The sequence below is a fragment of the Larimichthys crocea genome, chromosome I (genome assembly GCF_000972845.2).
Source record: "Larimichthys crocea isolate SSNF chromosome I, L_crocea_2.0, whole genome shotgun sequence".
In the NCBI taxonomy this organism is placed as follows: Eukaryota; Metazoa; Chordata; class Actinopteri; family Sciaenidae; genus Larimichthys; species Larimichthys crocea.
The window spans coordinates 242,272-267,477 of NC_040011.1; the positions used below are offsets into that span (position 1 = coordinate 242,272).

Sequence of the window (25,206 nt, forward strand, 5' to 3'; positions counted from 1 at the left end):
ATTGAGTTTCATGACTTGGACACTTTAATAAATGGATTTTTTTAAGTTTCCTTGATAGGCTAGCTAAAGTTAGACTTAATGTAAATAATGTTAATGTTACATCCAAAGTGTGAAAGCTAGCCTTCTCTGAATCCAAACAATTCAACCTTCCCATGCTAATTAACGTTAACAGTCACAAGCCTGACACATCGTCACATGACACAAATAAAGTTATCATAATGCTACTGGAAGTGATTCTTACCTTAAAACACACAGCCAATCAAAAACTGACCTCCCAGAGACACTCTGCTTTTTTTCACAACTCATTCTCTGTGACTGTCCTCTGCTGGGATGCCATCTGGCCCTGGTGCCTTGCCTCCTGTGTGAAGGAGGGATGAGCAGGTTCATGAAAGGGAAAGGCACTCAGCAGCTCCTCACAGACAGCAGACTCATTATGGATGTCAAAGCGTTTATAAAGTGTTCAGAGTGTCTGCAGAGGTGTTGGACTCACTTATTGTGGAGTGATTTTGACTTGATTCAGTTCATGCTTTAACTTCATGACTGTTTTGTGTTCATTTGGACCTCAGCTGACACATTCAACAGCAGACAGGTTTTTGTATCAGTCTTTTTCAATGTGGGAGATGATGACTACCCCATCTTTGGCTCTGGAACTAAACTGTATGTAACAGGTAAGAATAAACATTCATTTTCCTTCACTTGTTTATTGAACATGTTAAAATGTGTTTTTAATGAGTTTCTGCTGCTTCAAGCTTTACATGTTAGTTTTTCATCATTTGTCGAGACTTCTTGCAGACATGCAGCTTTTGTTCCATTAAAAAGGTTCATAATTCATGAAAAGATGTTTAAATCTCACTGCACAACTGAAGTTATTCTTTATTTCTGCAGACATAAAACTGATTTATAGAGAAAAAGTATGATATTGGCAGTGTTAGAAATATACAGTGTTTGATCATCTCAGTAATTCAGCACCATCTCTTGTTTTTATAAAACATGATAATATATGATATTAAATCTAATTTAATATATGTCAGTAAATGTATTTTTAAAAGTATATCACTTTAAATATGTTGAAGGATAATTAATAAATAATTTGAAATGGTCAAATTGACCTCATGACAACTGTATTTTATATGATGGTACATATGTCTTTTAGTGGAAGATATATTTATACATGAAGACAAACACACACTGAATATGATATTACAATAAATAGAATTTATGCATACTGATTAATACGTTTCTATAAATGATACATATAATGTTACACATACATATATATTTGTATCTTAATACAGTAAATATGAATATTATATGATGCTTAATGTAATTTCAAATATATAACAGTAAATATATTTTGTAAAGTATACAGTGATAAATATTATGTGTCAGATACTGCACACATTTGAATTCAAACAAGACTCAGATTATTATATTATATTAGGTTATATTAAATTATATGTGAAGTTCCCGTCAAGAATCAATAAAGTCTGATCTTTGTCATATTATATTATACAGCAGTCTTTATTCCATTTGACTAATCCCAACATATCATTGTGATTGTGTATAAAAGTTCAAATATTTATGAAATTATTGATGTATTGATTTGTTTTTTAGTGGCTGGGGTAAAGTATCTGGTGCTAAATGTATAAAATGTTATGGATATTGTAATCATTAAAATGACTATTGCATTCTGTGTGTAGGTAAATATGTAACTTATGATAAGATGTATATTAACCCTCATACAGGAAAAGTTAAATTTCATCATTATATTATATTCTACATAATAGTAATGCATTTGAAAAAAATCATAAATAAATAAATAAAGTGAATTTTGTCATTCTCCAACATGTGATGACATGACATGATAACTGTGTTTGATATGAAGGTGAATACAGTATATGTAGTGAACTTTGTGCTGTATTGATGAGTAGTTTAGTGATCACAGTCCATGTAGTTTCCAGGATCAGACTGAATGCACTGATGTGCTGTTGAATGTGTCAATGTGTGTCTGTGCTGCTTGTTGCTGCCATCAAACTTCAGATGAGCAGGTAGTGAAGCCCGTGGTGAGCATGTACCCAGCAGCATCCAGAGCCCACCTGGAGGGGAAGAGTTCCCTGCTGTGTGTGGCCTCAGCCATGTTTCCTCCTCTGGTCCAGTTCTCCTGGAAAAGACAAAAGGAGGATGGTCCTCTGGTGGAGGTGCACCGTGGTGATGGAGAGCAGCTGGAGCTCAGAGAGTCGGGACACACCGTCTCCATCTTGCTGATTCATCAGCAGGAGAACAGCACATATAAATACCGCTGCTACGTCAAGCACGAGGGGGGCACAGTGGAAGCCCAAATAGAACAAGGTAATGAAGGCTTGGTGACTGTGTCCAGCAGTGATCCAACTTCATGTGGAGACACTGTCAAAGAGAGCTGAGGAGCAGAGGACTGACTGTTTTTTACTCCTTTTCTGTTGCAGAGGTTCCAGCTCCAGCAGCCTCCTGTCCTCCAGAGAGAGAGCCAGCAGACCTTCCAGCTCTGCAGCAAGCTGACTGTAAGATCACCTGCTGCCTTTCTGCATGGATAACTCCAATGTTCTGCTGCAGTTGGGGCTGCAGATCAGTCTGTTCACTTTGTGCTCATCATTGAATGATTTAAACATACACTGCCATCCAACAGCACAACTAATCCCAGTGAGAGAGCTTCCACTTCACAGTCTGACTAATAAGTTTTACAGACACTGTATTACATTTTGGGCTTTGAGAGTGCTGTGAAAATTTGGGGAACAGTAGCCAACCCCTGTCTTCATGTAAAAGCTGGATGTGTCGTCTGGAAAAGTCCAGGTTATAGTGATGAAAATATGATGAGATTGTGATGTCATTTACACAGACTCAAACATTGTCTTGACTTGTCTGTCTGTCTCTGTCTGTCTGTCAGTGTTCTTCCAGTCTCAGTGCAGGGTGAAGCTGTTCTGTCTGCTCTACACAGTGCTGATCGTGAAGAGTCTGGTGTACTGCTGTGGACTCTCTCTGCTGATGATCCTCAGAAACAAGGGACCGTCCACCAACTGCACACACGCTGACTGACTGTTTTCTGCTCGCCTTTTCTAAACATCAATTCTCATCAACTCATCTCATTGATCGCTTTGATCAGCAGTCAGAAATGTCCATTTTGACGAGTTGTTGTTGGTTGTAACATTTATCTTTTACTGCACAGCTTAGATAAGTCCTCCTAACAATATAAACACATATACACACATATTTGCAGTTAAATTCTGTGCTATACTTTTATTGTGATCCTCTAGTTTCATTCCACTTTTAATTGTGACTTGTACAGTAATAGAAAATGAACGTTCAGTGCTGACCCCCTTTTAGAATTGTTTCAGTGTGGATGTAAAGCTCTACGCTGATGACACTGTTGTTTACACACATGAACAAAGAGTTATTGTTGAAAAAATAATCATATCACTCAAGTAATAATAAGTGCCTATAATTTAGACTTCTGTGAAAAATGAACAGATGAGTTAGAAATTGTCTTTGTATTGATGTTGTTAATAATGTCTGCACATTCTGATCCTTTCCCACATGTCCTATTATGTTGTATTATGTTACAAGTCGGTGTCAGGCTGGAGAAAGTGTCATTAAACTGTCACCTTTACAGAATCAATCAAATTGAATTATAAAAACAAACTCTGTTTGTTAGAATGAGTGTGAGGTAATAAAGTGCGATCAGAGCAGACTGCAGGAGGTTGAACACATCTTGTGTTATTTCAGCTTCTCAGCTCTGAGTTCAGGATTTGAGCTGTTTCTCTCACAGATGAATAACACAGAATAAAGCTGAGACAGTGAGCACTGAGCACTGAAATGAAACTGAAGTTCCTGGAATGATTCTTTTACCAGACTTGATGGTTGTAACTGTCATTGTGTTATTGATGTGAAAAAGTGCAGCTAACGGTGAGGAGGGTGCAGAGCAGAAACCCACACAGCAGCAGGAAAGGAAGTGTTTATGAGTCCTAATAACCACTGAGAACAGATTCATATCTGCAGCTGTACACTCTCATCAACTCCTCTTCCTCTCTGTAGTTCTTTTCTTCTCTTGCTGTCTGTAGGCCTTTTTTACATTGAGCCCTCCACCAACACAAAGTGGAACTGAACCCAGAGAGCAACAATCACGACCCACCTGGACTTCACATGCATGGAGTTTCTTTATGAGGATTTCAGTGATCAAACATTCACTTTACACTTCACACTTGGTGTTGATGAGAGCGTAAAAACATGACAACAGTCTTCTTTGTCAGTGTCCTCCAAAACAACACATATGAGTGTTTTCTGATCTGATGCCTCAGTGGTTCATGTCTGGATCAGATGTGTCAAACTGACTGTGAAGAATAGAATAGAAACTTTATTGATCCCTCGAGGAGAAATTCTCTTTTTCACTCAAGTTCTTTACATGCTGCTTCACCTGTGTTCTATTTCAGTCCCTTCGACTCAGAGACAGTGCAGTTGTGGAAAAAGTCTCGATAAGCTTGAACGCATCACTGAATCACTAAATGTTTTTGACTCCTTGGAGTGATGTTTATGGTGTTACAGCCAACGTCAAACAGTGAAATGACAGAAATGAATTAGTAAGATTTTGTATTGTGTCACCTGCTTGTTATGTAGATTAATGTAGACAAACATAACGGGCAGTCACTCGATCACTGCATTATAACATAACTAGTTATCAATCAGTGGACAGGAGTAATCAATACTATTTCATTCTTTTATTTACTCTGTTACAACATCACTCACTTTAGCAATAAAAACAGCAACATTGTGGAGACAAATGTTGTTCAGTTCATTTAATCTCTGACAGTTCATTTTAATTCTTCTACATTTTCACCCATGAGACCTCCTTTTGTCCTTTTGTCAGGTGTGTTATGCATGTAATGTACTTTAATATTTATGATTTACAAAAAAAAAACGTTCTTAAACTGGTGACCTACATGTTATCAGCCTTTTTTTAACTGTAGAATTAAAATTTGAGAAGCTGTTGTTCATTTCTTTTTGGCACGGTGGGGTATGTCTCTGCTGTATGGGTACATAGCTGACTTTTTTTTGCCCTGTATTAGCAGTGTGAGCACACTAAGTAATCTAATGGTACCATTTCCAAATAGGCTAATAGTTGATTGTGGCCATAGAGTGTGTTAATACACTCCACAATAAGGCCTGTAAATTAGAATTCAGTGTTGCTTTAACTGCATATCCCTAGATTTTGGAACAAACGTGATCCAACAGAAGCAGAAAGTAATGAGATTACACTGACGCTTTAGTTTCCAGTCTGTTCTGTTGCTAAGTATCATTTGAAGCAGGTGCTCAGTGTTGTGTAGCAGATGATACTGTGAAAGTAACCTTAACCTTAACCCTCACTGTGGCTGCCTGGAATGGAATGAAGCCATCGAGGTAATGTGGCTCTTTCAATTTGTGCTAATACTTTGCTGTCGGTGCAGTTCAGATTATTTTTAACAATAGGATATAACCTTAATGGAGAGTATTTTAAGGTAATGTAATGATCAATAATTGGAGAATTTATGAAGGGTAGATGAGTGAAAAGTAGTCATCAGTAAAAAGAAAATCAGGCAAATTACGTCTGTGAGAGGAAATAAGGATGGAATAACTCACACAGACAGCTCCGTCCTCTGCCCGGCGTCAACTCACACCGGGCACGTGTAGGCAGCGTAACGGCAGCGTAGCGAGCCGGCCGTATTCACGCGAGATCACGAGAGAATCCTGGACTTACGCGAGACCCCGCGATAAAATGTATATAAAGAAAACAACAACAGCAAACAGCTTCCTTTGCTTCTCCGACGTGGAAGAGAATATAAAAAGCATCTGTTGTGTCATAAGTTATTGTGTGTTGTTCCACTTCAACAATTTGTTTCTCATTGTTCATGTTGAGACCCTTTGATCGATTGACTGCTCACCTGGTGCCACCGGTCATGATGTAACTTTGGTGTGAAGTTGTGATAGGCTACATGAACTGCGTATTGTGTTTTATTTTGAAAGGGGGGGGAAGTTTATTGTGTTGATTCAGTCGGATTTCCTGTCTGGTGCGTTCTGCTCTGTTGAAAGTTACGAGGTTTAGCAGTGGCTTGTGTCAAATGCTCACACCGTGGTGCGGAGAGACGCTTCTGGGACTCTTCTGGGACGTTCCGCGGCGCACCGTGTAAGAGGTCTCATTGACTAGACTGGCAGCGATCAGCCTTTAGATCCCCTTTCCCACTGCAGGGAAAGCCCAATACAGACAGAATAGCAGCACCACATCCAATCACAGGGACTTGTGAAAGATACTCCCGATATGATCGCTTCCACCAAAAAAATCAGAAGCGTCCAGAGGAAAAGCTGTGAAACTTCAAGATCTGCCCCAATCTTTGAGCTGAAGTGAATTCATCAGTTGCAGAGCAGTACAATCGTGAGCTTGCAGCTGTAAGGTACTCATTGTGCCAAATGAATGAGACACACTTCAAGCAAACTGTAAGGGTGATGATTGATCTGCACAATGAAAAAATAAACAGGAGTTTTAGGACAGAAATGGAGGCCTTGTGCAACACCCACTTATCTATTGGGCTACATGGGATGCTTGGACTGCAGTCTGCTGGTAAGTTTGATCAGTATGTTATAATCATGGGCGGACTGGGACAAAAAAATTGGCCCTGGCATTTTGGACCAGAGCAGCCCACACAACCCCCCCCCCCCCCCCCCCCCCCCGCTATTGTCCGGACCACAAGATGACAATCAAGCCCTGACTAATGCATCAAGGCGATTTTCAGTGTCCATCAAGGACATTCGCAGTGTTTGTCCACCAGAATTGTTAGGGCAATCGTCGCTGGTTATGCCATGGCTAACAGATGATGATAATATAATATAGATGATATAATATAATATAATATAATATAGTGTTTGTAACACAGAAATGTTTACCTTAGACAAGATCACACATCAAAAGTTGCATTAACAGATTAACAGATAAACACACTAGTAAAGTTGTAACAAGTATTCTGTGAATTCTTGATACGAATATTTTCCTTATATGTCCTTTCTTATCATGGTTTACTCGAATATTAATACAATGTTGAATGTTACAGTGTGGTTCCTTGGGTCACTTTGATTTTATTGTGTGGCACCTGGAATGGATTACCAGTGGAGCAGTCAGTGACCAGGCTGTAAAACGCATCCCTGTACATCCTTTTTGTGCCTTTTTTTTTTGCATAATATATGACAATGTAGGAAAAGCAAACACATCCACTGTTAACATGAACTGTGTTGTCCTGCAAATTATTGATGTTGCTATAGGCCAGACCTGGGCAAACTACGGCCCGAGGGCCACATCCGGCTCTTTGTACCTGTCCAGCCCGCGTGAGGCCAATCATAAATTATAGGGATGCACCGAAAATTCGGCCACCAAAATTTTTTGGCCGTTCTGTTTTATTTTGTTTTTATTTTGAAATTGTATTTTGAAAAGCGTTACGTTTGTATTACTTACGTATGGACGTATGTCGTGTTTTCAACAAGACATGGACTGCCAAGTATTTCTTTACAGAAATTAAAGGTAAAGCTGTGTGCTTAATCTGTGGTACACTGGTCGTTGTGTTAAAGGATTATAATTTGAATCACCACTACACGACCAAGCATGAGGATAAATACAGAAATCTGTCTGATGAAGAGTGCGTGCGGGAGTCTGTTGCATTGCTAGAAAAACTGCAAAACCCAACAAGGACTTTTTACGAAACTTCACACCCCCAGATGCAGCCGTCAGGACAAGTTATGTCATTTCTCACCAAATCGCGTTTTCTGACGGAGAGTTTATTTAGGAGTGCTTATTGGACTCTGTTGCGCTGATGTGCCTGGAGAAAAAGGGCGCATTTGAGAACGTATCACTCCCCTGACTCACTGTAATGAGGCGGGTTGAGGACATCGCTGGAAACTTGGAGCTTCAGCTGAAGAACAGAGCGGCCGACTTTGACTGTTTTTCTCTGGCTTTGGATGAGAGCTGCAATGCACGTGACACTGCCCAGTCTACTCAGACTTTCAAATCACGGAGGAGTTGGCAGCCATGCAGTCAATTAAAGGGACAACCACTGGTAATGACTTGTTCACAGAGGTAAATGCATGTTTGGACATGTTAGGACTGAAATGAGACAAGCTGGCAGGTGTGACAACAGATGGTTGTCCAAATCTGACGGGGAAAAATGTTGGACTTTTAAAGAGAATGCAGCATAAAGTGACAGAAATGAACCCAGGTGCAGAAATTGACATTTTTGCATTGTATTATACATCAGGAAGTGTTATGTAAGACAGTGTTAAAATCAACCATGTTGTTGATGCTGTAACTAAAACAGTTAACTTCATCCGAGCGAGAGCATTAAATCACAGATAATTTGTTGCATTTTTGGAGGAAAATGAGATTGAACATGGTGACATAAGCTATCACTGCACTGTCAGGTGGCTCAGCCTTGGCAAAGTACTGAAAAGTGTCTGGGACCTGAGAGACCAGATTCAGGATTTCTGTGTTAAGAAAGGATATGACATCCCAGAGCTTTCAGACAAAGACTGGGTGGCAGACCTCGGATTCGCTGTGGATGTGACTGCACTAATGAACGAACTAAATGTCAAACTGCAGTGCAAGGGCCTTTTTGTGCATGAGATGTTGTAGTGGAAAAATTCTTTTAACCTTTGTTTTACTTTTTTATGCTTACTTTACTTTACAATTATATTTTTGTGTTTAACTTTGTATGAACTTGTCCTATCTAGGAGACTGCCTCCTGATGGGTTGATATATGTTTGAGTTTTGACATTTCTTTCTGTCCCGGAGATGTTGGTACCAGCCACAGTGTAGAAGGGGAGTAAAGCAGATATTTACATTTTACATTTTATCAGAGGAGGGGGAGGGGGAGAAATGTCTACAAAAGGAGCAGTTAAATGTATTATCAGCAGAGAGAACTTTGCGACTGTTGTACTCGTACTGTTGTCTCTCCTTGGCCAAGAATAAAGTTCTCATTTAATACTGATCGTGTTCTCAGTCTTTATCGAATTTCCACAACAATGTACAGTGCAGTGAAGGCTTTCATGAGAAAGTTGCATCTTATCAACTGAAGGACAACATTCTGACCCACTTGCCAACACTAAAGGAAGCCAAAAGATCAGCCGATCACCTCCACAAGTACTCAACCATGTTAGAAGCACTGCATGCAGAGTTTCCGAGGCGATTTCAAGATTTCAAAACTCTTGAGAGTAAAATGCACACGGTTTCTTCTCCCTTCAACTGCAGTGTGGATAATGCACCAAGTGATGTTCAGATGAAACTCATTGACCTGCAGTCTGACACACTTCTGGCAGAGCACTTCAGGTCAGTCTCACTGCTGGACTTTTACTCCTCCCTCAAAGAGGAGAACTTTCCACACCTGAGGAGGCATGCTTAGAGGATTCTAGTCCTCTTTAGATCTACCTATGTATGTGAACAGACATTCTCAGTGATGAAGTTCAACAAATCCAAACACAGATCCTCTATCACTGATGACCACCTCTCAGCTGTCCTTCACATAGCCACTGTGGAAATGTATAATAATGTTTGAATTAAAATAGATGTGTGTTAAATGGATCTGGGTAAGTATAAGGTCACACAGAGTATATTGCTTTTGAGTGTTGTGTAACTAGTATAAGTGTTTTGCAGGAGTTGCAGGTTCAAGGCCTACACACAGAGAGAGAGACGAGCAGATAAGCAGAGAAATAGGAGACTTCCCTTGGTTAGAACTGAAAGCAGACACAGAACATCTTACTATTGTGGATTATATTATCTGAAGTGCCTAATAATCATTTAAAGATATTAAACTGTGTGATTATGTTGAACTATTGCTTTTAAGAATGTTGTATAACCAGCAGAGTTTTTTTGCAGAAGTTGCAGTTTGTGTCTGAGTGCAAACCTACGCCTAAGGTCTGTGTGTGAGCACAACTAGAAACTGTTACAAAGCATCTGAATCTAGGCACAGAGTGTACCCAAGGACACGATGGTCCGAGAAAAGAGCACACACACACACAACGGCTGCACCCAGCAGACTACCCTGTATGAAGATAATAACAAATATGTAACCGTTTGTGGGAATTAATAAAACTAGCTGGAGCCTGAGAGAGCGCAGAACTCAGCTGGGTGTGATGGTGAACAGACTGCGGAGTCTGTCAAAGCTGTGTTCTCCCTCTTGCAACAGGTGAAACTGGAGTACTTGTCTTTGTCTTCTTTAAACTCAATATCTCTCTGCTCTACATCAGGTCTACAGAATTCGGGGTGGTTTGAATCACCACAACAATTTGGGGGCTCGTCCGGGATCAACTGAAAAGTTGGATCAGACCTGATTGAAACATTAATTGGGTTTCATTGGGCTTAAGGACCAGGTACGAACGGACAAAGGACACGGGCCATGGCAACATAAAGGTAAGCAGAAACTTGATCTGCATTGACCACCACTAAATTGAAACGTGTCCTAAGTCTCAGTAGTAACTTGTCTATAAATTAAGAGATGTGAATTTGAGAAAACAAAGGCATCAAACTGTGATGTTTTAAACGAAAAAAAAAAAAAAAAATATGCCAAAGTCTGTGAGTTGAAGATAGCGAGACCAGTATTAGGAACCTGTGAGCATCTATTAACAAAACCAGAACTTTGAGGTAAAATAAGCTGTGAGTCCTCTGGATAGCAAGACCAGTAATTAGACAAAACCTGTGAGCGTCCATTGACAAGACCAGTGTCCTCGAGTGTGGCAACTCCCACAATATTCTGACGAGGTATTGTTTTAGCTGGGTTGGAGGCCCGGGGAGGTGAGGACCCCCGAAGTTAGATTCAGTAAAGAATCTTCCTCGAGTGTGGCAACTCCCACAATATTCTGACGAGGTATTGTTTTAGCTGGGTTGGAGGCCCGGGGAGGTGAGGACCCCCGAAGTTAGATTCAGTAAAGAATCTTAAAGTGTATTTGCTTGCTCTTTAAAACATCGAATGTCCTATATGTGTTGATTTTACATGTATTTGTACACACTTACATATAGATTTTAAGAAAACATTGTAATCACATACAAAGTATGAATGGTGGAGGTTCTGAACGCTGAAACATAACTGCACTATCTAGGCGGTTGTGGATGTAAGTGAACAGTCCTCCACATGACTGATATGTAAGGTCTGGTATCATGATTCAAGGCTAGTCGGCCAGACCTAGATAAAACATAACATAATCTTTGAGAAGCTAAAAACCCCTGCCGTGAGTTGTTCATAAATAAAGTACACTAGAACAACAAGATCGGAGTTAAAAGGTCCCAGTAAAAACTCAGAAGCACGTCTGGAAACACAATACCTTAGTTTGAACGTCCATAATCACTCCTACAAAACCAGTCAATACACGCACACACAGGAAGAAGACAAATTTGGGGTAAAGCATGTATGTGAATGTGTATGACTGCTAGAGGAAAGTGAGTTGAAGCAACGGCACTGCCCGAACCCGGTCGGTGACAACGTAAAAGCAGTGGTCTGTTGAAGTAGGCTCACTGGAATCTAGATTAAGAATTTATTTGTGTTGTGAATAGTACGAACAAAAGATCAATAGTACTTTTATTCAGAAACTCTATAGCACTCTTATCCGATAGTGGTAAATTGATAAAGTTTGGCAGTTTGAAGACAGAGACTCTGACAAAATGGACGGAGAGTTTGACAGAGAAACAGACGATGGGGGGTGGGGACCCAGCAGCTCGTACAAGACTGTGACTGAACAGCTGTTAGAGATGCAGCGTGTAGTGCGGAGCATGCACGGTAGCAAAGACACAGATGAGATTATGAAACAGATGAGAGAGGATGTGAGTAAGGTTGTATGTGTATGTTGGATGTGAGAAGGGAGAGACAGAAAGTGATAAGGGACGGTTAGGTAAGTTGTTGTGGAGCCGAAGCAAAAGCGGCAGGAGAGGAACAGGAAAAGGCGAGACAGGAAGAGAAGAAAGGGGGGTGGTTTAAAAGGAGGAAAGAATAGGGATGCGCAGCGCAATGCAGAAAAGAGAAGAATAAAGTGGTACAGAAGGAAAGGAGAGAAAGTAGGGGTAGAGATTGAGATAACAGGGAGGTGGCAGGATCCTGAGAGAGGGAGAGATGAACCCTCTACAGTAGTAGCAACTTAAAAGTTCCCGTTCAAGCTGAACGCCAGCTGAATGGCAGCCGTCTTCCAGCTGAGTTCCAGCCGGTTCCCTGCAAAGTCCCGGGAAAGGAGAGACCCCCCTCCTTCTCCCGGGCGTGTCTATTTTTTACTGTAACTCCACCCATTCGTGTAATTACAGGGTATGACCAGGAGATGGCGCTTCTCTCACAGAACTTTTTTACAGTTGTTCTACCTGGAGATGACGTAGCTTACACACCTCGTTAGCATTCTCGTTGCTCAACCTTTTGTTTGCGCTTACAGTAATGGGCTTTTTGGTCTCTCAGTGTCACAGATCACAGAGCGGAAAATGCAGCTGGTTTGACTACTGCATACTGTACAGTAGCCGTATGATTTGAGCGTGTTCATGAATTGAAATTAAATTTAAGGTGTTTATATCTAACATGTCAGCATTCACCAAATCAACAACATCTAGGCTGTTCTGTCTTTACTAGCGGTGGGCCGTTATCGGCGTTAACGTGCTGCGTTAACGTGAGACTCTTATCGGGCGATAAAAAAATATCACCATTAATCTATTTGCAAAGCTGTTCCAGCCTCTCAGGTCGCTTTTTTACTTTTTTACTTTTTTCTCTTTTGTTCGTTTTTGTTTTCTTCACTGTAACTCCGTGGAGTCCTGATCTCTATAGCAGTTTAGAGAGTTTTGTGCTTTTGTCATGTTTTTCTCGTGGTTTTTCTTGGTGATGTTTTTTAAATGCCGCTTCCACCTGGACAGCTGCCTTTGTTTACTCAGAGAAACAGCTGATCGCGCTAATGCCGGCCGGCATTGGCGCAATCAACTGTTTGATTGGCGCGACTAATCTATGGCCACCACTAGTCTTTGCATAATTACAGGAGCGTCTCTTCTCTTGTGTTCGCGCCTCTCTCTCGTTTATCTGCATGTAAACAACAAACTAACCCTTAAAAAAGTTACAAAAAACGGTTCGGACGTCTCAGGGCTGCCAGGCCTGTGTGTCAGACCTGCAGATACAAGCGATGGTTTATTTTTAATTAACAGTTTATTTGGAGGGGAGGGCTCGTTGTTGTTGTGCGACATAGAGCTGCAGAGACGAGCGTTTTGGAAGCCCTTTGTTATGCAGGTATTTACTGTAGTGCACGCTTTAGGCCAGGTAAACCATACAAACCTCATTAGCATCTCATTGTTTGCACTTGATGGGCTTTTTGGTCTCCCAGTGTCACAGATCACAGAGCGGAGAATGCAGCTGGTTTGAGTACTGCATACTATACAGTAGCCTTGTGATTCCATTCCATAGGCTAAATGGCGTAAATGGAAAGAATATTGTAGTGACCCGGAACAATGAAACTACGAAGCAACTGGTTTTGCTGGACTTTATTCCTAATCTGGATCACAGGCTCCTGTGGCCGTAGCCAACGGCAAAAAAACAATAAAACCAGGCAAGCACAGCAGCCTATAACATTAACACATTAGCTACTTCGTGCCCCTCATCGCCATGGCAACTGCCATGACTGACAGGCTTCACAGCCTCTAACAACGCCACCCCCCCAGGCGTCACCCCATACACTGCAGCCTAACTTACTGAACACAACTCAACAGCCACAGTGTATACACAGCCCGTTACAATATGTATGAAATAAGTGAAGTATGTTTGGTCTTAATAAAGTTTGCAGTATATATGTTATGTTTTTATTCTACATGGACACCACTGTTTATTTTCCACTATGCCTCCCTCCATTATAATAATACACGGCACAGCTTTTTAAAGTCCAGAGAGAAGTCTGTTGCAAAAGTCCACGGTGACTCTCCTTTGCCAAAACGTCTGTATGTCCTCGACGAGCTCCTGTTTTGTGCCTGGCTTAGCCTCCTTGCGAATAAAGTCTTTCATGGAATGCCTAAATATATGTTTGATGGTTTCGTAAGCTTATACTGCAAACTTTATTAAAACCAAAAATACTTGACTTATTTCATACTTGATTCACCCGTAATTCTTTCGATTTGCGCTTTACGCCATTTAGCCTATGGTCACTGTTTAAATCAACAACATCTAGGCTATGTTACGGACGTTACGAGCGGAGTTTTCTTTAATAACGCGTTTATGTTGGCATGTTCTTGTTGCTGCCTCACTGTTATCTTATCACAACTTTTTTTTTTTTCCATCAACTGATCCGCTGATCAGCTGATCAGCTCACCCCGGCGTATCTGTTCAGATGTGTCTTTAGACAGTCTACGGTGAGAGCGGAACATCACTGCTCCTCCCCGTGGACAAATGAGGCATTGCAGCTGGTTTTCAAACAGACTGCTTAGGGGCGTTTCCAGTCGGGGCCTCACTGACTACGTCATCGCGGGGGATTACATTTCGGTCACGCACCAGCCAAGGACCTTGACAGGACCTGTGACGGACCAGCCACGGTCCCGTCACGGTTCCGTCACGGAAACACGGGAACTTTTAAGTTGCTACATCTGTAGCTATAACCCGTTTGATTATAACTCCCACAGTAACTATGACGACATCCTGCGCCCCTCACACGCTATGACCACTAGATCTAAATCACAAGCTAATCAGAAACTTATGATGCCACTCATTCAGTCCAGCAACTGAGACAAATATCGCCCTTTTGGGATAGGTGATGTACAAGCCCTGGTTGTTAAATTACCTCCCATAAGTGAAGGAGGCACCCCGTGGCTTGCACAGCTTGATAGCCTGACCGCAGGACAGAGATTAGCCTTAGGAGACTTCAGGGCAGTTATATCCAGGTGCCTCACTGGAGCAGACGTTAGGGAAATTGAGATAGACGCACAAACAAACCCACTAGGCGATGACACACCATTCACACGCGTCAGCACAGCAGTAGGCAGGGCCATGAGAGCTAAGTATCCTCTCCCCAATGCAGCAGCCATGCCCAAGATAAAATGGGATCCTAAGCAAAATCCCAGAGAGTTTCTAGATAAGAGCAAAGACACATGGATTAAACGCCCAACAGGTAGGGACTCCAGACCTCTGTCCGGTGCCCCACTGGGCGCCACAGCCCCCACCTTTGCAGCCACCACACAGAGACAGGCAGTATCCGAGGGGGAGGGGCGCATGGAGAGGGGGACGAGGAAGGGGTGGAAACGAAATGAGGTGGGCGGCGTCACCTGGAGATCGTTGTCACCACTGTGGAGCTCAAGGCCACTGGCAACGTGACTGCCCCCATAGAAACAGCAGAGTGGATCCAGCTAACCCCTACCCGGCCGGAATGGGGAGGGGACAGAATGGCCCGCCTTTACCCTACACCCCTGGCACCGCCCTATGTCCAACTGGAGGAGGAGGAGGCGCCACCCAGATGCCAGTCACAGAATGGGACCACTGGGAGGGGTGTGGAGACCAATATCAACAATGACACACCCCACAGAGAGGCCAAGACAGCATTAACCTGGCAGATCCAATGCTGTCAATGAAAGTAGGAGGACAGACTGTGAGACACTCGTATGTGCACTCCCCCACAGTGCCACTAAACTTGTTAGGAAGAGACCTCCTGATAAAACTGGGAGCCTCTATCCTCTGTAGTCCGGATGGATTAAAGGTGACTCTACCTGATGGCACCATGTTCCACTGTAAAGGACCAGCCACTGGAGGGCAGTATCTACTCCAACCCATTGAAGAAACATATGCTGACATTTATTGGGGAATGCTCCAACCAGAAACTGTTCGAACACCCGGTGTGCTTTCTGCCTACCTACAGTGGAAGCCCTGGATCGTCGCTCTCGAGCCATGTGTCTCTCCACCCGATCCTCCCCACGTAACTCTGTTTTATGATAGGCTGCAGACAGATTGGTATCAAGACAAATTTCAGGATCAATTGGAAGGGAAAGATTGGGTATTTAACATCCAGAACATATATGTGGCGTCTGAGGGGGTAGCGGCGGGGGTTAATCTGAGTCCAGAACAATTAGAGTGGTACATGATGTCTGACGAGGCTGCACCACACGTCTCACTGGCTCTGCACCCACAACATCAGGCTAAAGAGTTAGGAGGCATGGTAAAGCGAGCCCTGGGACAGCATTTATCACTCTCGAACAAGCATTAGCTTACGCAGCAGAGCTAGCCACGCCAAACTACCACCTACCTTTCCACCTAGATGTCTCTGTAACAGAAAACTGCATGAATGGTATTCTGTTCCAGAGAAAAGGGGGAGATAGGATAATACTGATGTACAATAGTGTAATGCTAGACAACATGGCAAAGACACCCACAGTGCACACAACACGCGGCAGGGATAGCAAAGCTAATACAAAAAACTGCACACATAGTCATGGGTCACCAGTTAAACGTCCTGACAACACATAGTGTGGTGGCTTACGTCAACTCAGAGACATTTACAGCTAGTGACGCAAAAAGCAGAAAGACTGGAAGGACAGAAATCAGCACAAAGAGCAGAAGAAGTGGCAGTCATTGAAGCACTCAGACTAGGGGAGGGACAGGAAGTCAACATCTACACAGACTCAGCAGGAGCAGTGCATGTAGAGTTAGGGCAGTGGTTGAGAGCAGGGTTTCTGACAGCCGGTAACAAACCAATCAGACATGAGACTGAGATGAAAGAATTGGCCGAAGCACTATTGCTTCCCAAAAAAGTAGCAGTCATAAAATGTAAAGGACACAATGTAGGGACAGACAGAGTGACACAGGGAAACAACGCAGCTGACCAAGCAGCAAAACAGACAGCAGGGTACATGGACAGGACAGAAAAGACGGTACTTATGTGTTCAGAGACTGAGCTACAACCAGAAATTGACATGACCAGAGTAATCGAACTGCAAAATAAGGCGTCTCCCCAGGAGAAATCCCTTTGGAAAGCCAGAGGGTGCACAGAGACTGATGGACTATGGAGAGGACCAGACGGCCGACCCATCTTACCTCCAGGACTAAGACAGACGGCCATGGAAGAAGCTCATGGGGTGGGACATGTAGGCGTAGCACAGATGATGAGAAATCTTGGTAACTGGTGGCATCCGTTTCTTAAAGACATGGCTCAGTACTAGATCAAAACCTGTCAACAATGCACAAAGTTTAATACCAGAACTAGGAAGGTACCCCCCAGGGGCCAAACCCGTAAAAGAGATTATCATAGACTACACAGATATGATAGGCTCAGTCAGGGGTTACAGGTATGTACTGATGTGTGTAGACGCATACACAGGATGGCCAGAAGCTTGGCCAACAAAAAAGGAGGACAGTAAATCAGTAATAAAGTTCCTGGTAAATCAATATATCCCCAGACATGGTTCCCCTGAAAAAATCAGGTCAGATAACGGTACCCATTTTAAGAACCAAGATCTCCAGAAGGTAGAGGCCATGTTGGGCCTCAAACACGCTTTCGGTACAGTATATCATCCTCAATCACAAGGTAAAGTGGAAAGAATGAATCAAACTGTCAAAACAAGATTGGGCAAAATCTGTGCACAGACCAAATTAAATTGGCTAGATGCTCTACCACTAGCTCTGATGTCTATCAGAAGCTCAGTAAATCAAACCACGAGGTTTACCCCACACGAGTTGCAGACGGGGAGGGCTTTCCCCGGACCACATTCCAGACCCTCTCTTGCTACATGTGATGATCAGAATCTAACCTCTAAAGCTTATTTTCACGAACTGCAGAGCTTGGTGTCAGCATTCTCCAATAGGTCACAAGCCAGCAGGAAGGAGGACAACATACTCCACCGCCAGAGGTAGAGTGGGTCCTGCTTAGGGTCATCAAGAGGAAGTGGTCGGAGCCAAGGTGGACGGGACCATTCCAGGTGACAGAGAGAACCTCCCACGCCGTCCGCCTGAGGGGAAAAGGAGACACCTGGTTCCATTGGAGCCAGTGCGCAGCAGCTGAGGAGCCACAGCGTTCCTTGAGCGAGATCCAGACGAATCTCCAAGAAAAGAGCACTGAGTCGGCTGACTCAGAAACAGATCCCACCTCAACAAAAGAGGCAGAATAATCCCCTGGTGGTGATCCTAGGCTCCAGGGCAGTCTACCCCCGGGGTCTGAAGAAAGAAGATCTTCAAGAGGCATCGTGTTCAGTTTTAATATTCATCCAACTATAACTTTTATTTTTATCTTATCATTTACTCACCTATGTGTTATTAATCATCGTCGCACATTGCTAAAAGAGTTGTGTTGATATAGACATAAATAAGGTTGCAAACTCTCCTAGGGGTGGTACCGCCTAGGACACAGAGATAGAAAAAGGTCTTATCAACCAGAAGGTTTTGCTTGCTTATTATTTTACTCAACTTCATTTTTATTAACCGTAAAACAAAAGTGTTTGGTTAGAATACGTAAATGCATAACCACATTTCCTCCCCATTAGTAGTGGTTTTGATTGTTATCTCAATTGTAATTGTGTCTATCATCCTCTGGATTTACTGTGAGCTCCCCACCCAAAATTGTAGCTCTCCATGCAAAAAGGGGGACACTCACAGTAAAATGTTAGATCCAGGAAAACAACATGTAAATTGATCTCTTTTGGAGAGATCAAAAGGGGGAACGAAGTTTTCCCAAAACAAAAAGGTGATCTTTTAGTAAAGATCAAAAGGGGGAATTGTGGAAATGTATAATAATGTTTGAATTAAAATAGATGTGTGTTAAATGGATCTGGGTAAGTATAAGGTCACACAGAGTATATTGCTTTTGAGTGTTGTGTAACTAGTATAAGTGTTTTGCAGGAGTTGCAGGTTCAAGGCCTACACACAGAGAGAGAGACGAGCAGATAAGCAGAGAAATAGGAGACTCCCCTTGGTTAGAACTGAAAGCAGACACAGAACATCTTACTATTGTGGATTATATTATCTGAAGTGCCTAATAATCATTTAAAGATATTAAACAGTGTGATTATGTTGAACTATTGCTTTTAAGAATGTTGTATAACCAGCAGAGTGTTTTTGCAGAAGTTGCAGTTTGTGTCTGAGTGCAAACCTACGCCTGAGGTCTGTGTGTGAGCACAACTAGAAACTGTTACAAAGCATCTGAATCTAGGCACAGAGTGAACCCAAGGACACGATGGTCCGAGAAAAGAGCACACACACACACCCAGGCATCAGCTGCACCCAGCAGACTACCCTGTATGAAGATAATAACAAATATGTAACCGTTTGTGTGAATTAATAAAACTAGCTGGAGCCTGAGAGAGCTCAGAACTCAGCTGGGTGTGATGGTGAACAGACTGCGGAGTCTGTCAAAGCTGTGTTCTCCCTCTTGCAACAGGTGAAACTGGAGTCTTTGTCTTCTTTAAACTCAATATCTCTCTGCTCTACATCAGGTCTACAGAATTAGTGGTGGTTTTAATCACCACAACACCACCTCAGACATTCAGCCAGATTTCAATGCCCTTTCTGCTCAAAGTTGAGCAGAATTAAGATTCGACAGTCACGCCAGGGGCGAGGGGGCCCTGTCCCCAGGGGCGAGCCCCGGAAGAGGGTACAGCAAGTCCACAGCCCCGGGAAGCGGCGAAGCCCGGGCGGGCGGGTGCTGTAAATCCACCTTCGCCCCTGAGCCTTTCCAAGCTGACCCAGAGCTGGTCACAGCGCACCGCCGCAGAGGAAATGCACCTGGCAGGGGCCAGCCAGCGCCGGGGAGAGGTCCCACGAGGGGATCTTCCCACACCGTGTGGCCGTCCCTGACCCGCCGAGTTGAATCCCCCAGGACAGACTGCGCGGCAGTTGCGGAAAAATCACGGTGATTGGTTAAAATTGCAACACCGCCCTGAATTCACGGGGATTCACTGAAGTTGCGTTGAAGTTGCAAATCGCAACATTGTGAATTCCTGGGACATTCCTCTCCAGAGACAGGGAAGCATTTCATTCTTTGGGTGAGCTAACAGCAATTTAAAGGTTATATTGTATTACTTTGCTGTAATAAAATTGGATAGGTAAATATTACATAAAAAATAGTCTGCATGACAGAGGGAGGGAGTTTTTTTTTTATCTGCCTACAGTAAATGGTGCAGAAACAGCAAAAGCTAGGAGAGAGGTGTGGGGAGGGCTCAGGAGAGCAGCGCCAGGTGAGAGTGATTAGCACACCTGTAGCCAACTGTCTAATCACTCTTTCCCTTTTTCCAACACAGTAGCGTGCTGGACCAGAGAGCAGTACGGGCAGAAGTCGGGAGAGACACAGCAGACGGCAGCAAGAGGCCTGCGATCGGCTGCAGTGTCTCATTTGTGGCATAAACTGAAATAAATAAAAGGCAGTTAAGAAACGGACCTTGGACTCGGACTGTTTGTGCTGGGAGAACCCATAGTGGCAGTAAGCTTGTCACAACCATGTCTTACATTTAAACTTATGTCAGTTGAGCTGATGGCATCTTTTTTCCCTTGTAGGTGTTTGATTTCAAAGCCAAACAGATAAAAATCTATGATTCACTTAACCTGCACTTAGAAATCAGTGACAATGACATGGACCTTGTCAGGTAAAGGGAGGGTCACATAAGAAACATTCATGATTATTTTGTCAGGTAAAGTGACATTATGGTCATACTAAACTGCCGCTATCTTATTCTTTTGTAGAAGTGTCTTCAGATTTTCTGGTGGCCTTCAAGGTTGGACTGTGTCGTATCCTCCACAGTGTTTTTTTGTTTTTGTGTGTTCTGTGAGTTGCCTGCTCTGTGAGCTGCCTGTGTTCCCGGTCAGTGCATGTGTGATATGTGGATTCATCATAGCCAAATGTTTTGTTCCCAACTAGGCAGCCGAAAATGAAGTGTGAAATCTTGAGGTCACTTTGGAGGCTCTGACCCTCAGCCAATGCAGGACTCTCCGTCTGCACCATGCAAGCCAAATGCTAAGAAATGTGAAAGTTGAGGTTAGTTGATATAATATTTAAAAGTCTATACATGTTAAAAGAAATGCTGTGGTTTAAGTTAAGGTCTTTTGTTCACAGGACTTCTAAGCCACCAGAATCCTCAGTTTACTTTGTTGCACCTTTCCAAGCCCTATCAGCTATGATCATTAAACAGTGACAGCTAGTGTGGCTGAAAATGTGGTAGCAATCCTAATTAAGGACGAGTTGCAACCTGAAAAAGATACAATCAGGTGTAGGTCATATAAAACATGTTAAAACTCCCTAAATGGCTTTAAGCCACAAACCGCTCAGGCCCAACTGTAAATCAAGATTTGGACAGCCTGTAAATGTGTTAAAAACTGCCAATGCTAACCTTTCATCTGGATTCAGGCATGCCAAACCACATTGCATCACTGCAGAAATGTGCAATGCTTTGTTTTCTTGCTGAATAAGCTTTTGGTTTGGTTCAACATAAGGTGTGTTCTGTCTTTGTGCTCAACCTCAACCAAGAGGGTTTACGAGTTCACAGTTTTAGTGGTAGCGTCATAAATGCACAGACTTTTGCGTAATCGCCAATAATGTCAAGACGATAACTATATGCACAAAGAATCTGAGTTACTTGAATTAATCAGGGAGATAACAGCGTTTATATCCAGCTGGTCAAAAATGTGGATGCACAAAGACCTTATTAAACAAATTGGGTACCAGCCAAAGATAACCGATCCACAATAAATGCAGTTGTCTGTTCTGCTTTGTTAATTTCCAGGTAAAGTACGGTAAGGTAAAGTGTAAATGTACCACTGATACTGCCACTCCCTTAGGTGCTTCATAATAAATTGAGATATGAAGGTTGTGGTCAGCCTTAACTGTGAAATCCGAATTGCTGACAATGACTGTCACAGAAAATCATCCATCATCCAACTGGTGTCCATCATGTGACACAAAATGGTTAGTGTCGAAACCTCTGCTAAATGACTTTTCACTAACAGAATTCGATTGCTGCATGATTAACTCATTTTGGTGACATTCAAGTCAGTGAAGGGCTACACAATATCCAAAAGATCCGGGTAATTTCATGTCCAGAAATCAAACCTTTTTGACTTCATGTGCCTCAACAGGTTTGATATGATTGAACAAAGTCACACCACCACCGGTGTATCCAGTTTTCTTTATACAGACATGGTCACAGATTGTTACCAGAAATGTTGTCCATATGGTTTTCTTTAATGGTAGATTTAAATGTTTTCTACGCCTGTGTTACAGACCTCAAGGGCTCGCAAGGCCCAAAACATATTGAAAGAAAACATGAAGACAAAAGCTGCCACTAAAACAATAATAATTTTGATTAATTCAAAAACAAACAAAAAAATTTCCCAGAAAACAACAACAACAAAAAAAAAAGTTGGAGGTTCCTGGCCAAAACAAACAGAACGAGAGAGAGAACACTGAGCCAGCCAACGGCTGTCGCACCCAGCATCCACCCCCAAACTAAACCTGCCTACAACCCACTACATAAATGAAAAGAAAAGACCGAAAACAGGACTACCAGGGAACCTCCGAACCAAAACTAAAATAAGAAAACCCAAACGGCTCAACAGAATCCTGGCATGGGGAAACCAGAGCCTCAACCTCCTCACCAGGTCACCTGAAGGGAAAAAGTAGAGAGAGAGACAAGAGAGAGACACCTCCTTAAGTCAGCTCAAGCTGACGAGACAATAAGTCTCACCTGAGGTCTCCTCTGTACACACCAGAGGTGGAAAGAGTACTAAAATATTATACTCAAGTACAAGTACTGTTACTCTGATGAAATTTTACTTAAGTACAAGTAAAATTACCAGTCAAGAAATCTACTCAAGTAAAAGTAAAAAGTAAGTCATTTAAAATGTACTTTGAGTAAAAGTAAAAAGTTACTTTCTAACCATGGGTGCTTTTTGCCTCTATTGTGTTGTGGGGAAAAAGGAGACAAGGACATATGCACATCTCAACCAAGATCTTTTTATTGCAGCAAATTAAAGTGCTATACAGGATAATGTTAGCCTGGCCAAAGCCATCCCAGTTCTGCTTCTTTTCATTCGCAGTATAGGGTCTGGGGACGCTATACTGGGAGTGAATTTTCACATTTGAAATTTGCCAGGCAATAAGCAAACGGGGCAGATTTGGGGGAGGGCACAAATGACGATGATGCCAAATGATGATGCGTAACATAACATACGTCACGGGCAATGGTTAGCGTTTGAATGAGAGCAGGTCCAATCGTTTCAAACCAGAGCAATTTACTCCTCCCACCAACACACTACAGGGCACAGCGTCCCCAGACCCTATACTGTGAATGAAAAGAAGCAGAAAGGGGGTGGCTTTACCCAGGCTAGGATAACGCTGCGTTCAAACTACTATTCCACCAGAACAAAAAAATCGTTTAATACAATTCTATGGCCAAGCTCAGCAGGAAGTGAGATCTTTGGACCTTTTTAAATTTCACATACAATTTAAGACACTTAACTGTAAGTGTGTGAGTGAAATATCAGGTGTGCTTAATATCACCATTTGGATGACAAATGAACTGCTTGAAAACTGATATTTATTTATTCACCTATTTGCAAAAAAGGTAGGGATTCGCGTCTTACTAACATTCAAACAAAGACCAAAACATGGCAATGCCTAAAAGGAGGTGACATAATTCAAACAGTACTAGATGTCACATAAAACGAAATTAACTGGCAGTACACCACAAAGACACCTTCCTCATACCTTTAAGAACACAAAATAAAATCAAACAGAATCTTCACACACACTTCTCTCATTCTCTGAACTTCCTGTTGAGTCTCAGCAGCAGTTGGTTTTCAAAGTTATTTGAGTCTATCCTCGCTCGCTTGGGAGTAAACAGCAGGCCGGCACAACTGAACAGCCGCTCGCAGGCAGCTGACGCAGGCAGGCCAGTGTTGAGCTTCAGAGCAAGTTTTTTTATGTGCGGAAACGAGTTGAGCAGATCCATCTTGTTTGAAATGCAAGCAAGGTACCCGTCCAACTCCCCAGTACCTTGTGACCTTCTTGCCTTCATTGATGTAAAGAAGTCTTCTTCATCTGATGAGTTTTGCCTAACGTGCTACAACTTGTGTAGACATATATTATTATTATTATTATTATATTATACAGATATTATTTTTTTGTACATTCCCTTAGTTTTGTCTGATTTTTGTTATTGCACATTTCCATGTTAAAACTATTTAACTCTTTTGCATGGATGCTTTCAGTTAGAAGCCATACTTAAAAATATTAAAATGTAGCAGACAGTCTTGAAGTGTCTGGAATGCAAGGGCAATTGGAATATCCACAAATTGTGTAGAAACATCATGTCAAAAGATTGTGTTGGCATAATTATGACATGGTGCCAAAAGATGAAATCATACCTGCTTCAATGACATCTGCCTTCTCAGTCCAGTTGGTCTTGAACTTGGGGAGGAGGATGGCAGCAGCAATCAGCTCAGGATCCTCCATCATCTGACCAAATCGTTTTGAGACACCATCCTGAATTGCTCTGATGAGTGGCAGACATATCTTGGAGGAGGTTTCCAGATTGCTCAGCTTTGCTTGGAGTTGGAAGATCACTGGCAGGAGCCACCCCATGTGTGTGTTGGTTTCAGACTGCAGAATATTCAAAGCTTTTACCAAAGGTGTCATCATGTTTCGGTACTCTGTCAGGAAAGCTATTTCTGCAGAACTCAACCTGTATGAAATCAGAGCAAATGAATACCATTTTAGTCGGGAAATGTACTATGAAAAACAAATCAATAACATAGCTTCAGGCAATTTCTTTAAAATGAAATTATATCACATTACATTTAGCAAATGCTTTTATCTAAAGCTACTTACAAGAGGACATAATGGCATACAATACGTATAGAAGTGCAGAGTATAATGGCCAAGCAGGGTAGTGCATTTACGTGCTTAGGAGCAGGTTTTAGTACATATGAGCATAGGGCATCAGAGGTTAGTGCTTAAAATGAGAATTGAATTTAAAAACTCACATTTTCACTCTGAACTCCTCACAGACATTTCTGATTGCCTCCTCCCCCTTATCTTCAATGATTCGCAGAATCCGTTCTACGGCCATGTATGTAGAGTTCCACCGAGTTTGATTTGGTCGAATAAGTTGAAGCTGGCACTGATCTTGCACAATTTCTGCTGCCACGTATGACCGGCCTGATTTGTTCCACATACCTTGGCATTTTGCAAAAGATGAACGTGTTAACC

General features: G+C 42.4%; 1 protein-coding gene across 1 annotated transcript; it reads left to right on the top strand.

Moving 5' to 3' along the window:
* Positions 1-532: 532 nt before the first annotated feature.
* On the top strand, positions 533-3,852 carry LOC109139320 (immunoglobulin lambda-1 light chain; the record flags this gene model as incomplete). The annotated part of the gene is made up of 4 exons (XM_027277920.1): positions 533-668; positions 2,041-2,349; positions 2,463-2,537; positions 2,921-3,852. Coding segments are annotated over 4 exons (669 nt in total), but the record flags the coding sequence as incomplete, so codon positions are not given.
* Positions 3,853-25,206: the final 21,354 nt, after the last annotated feature.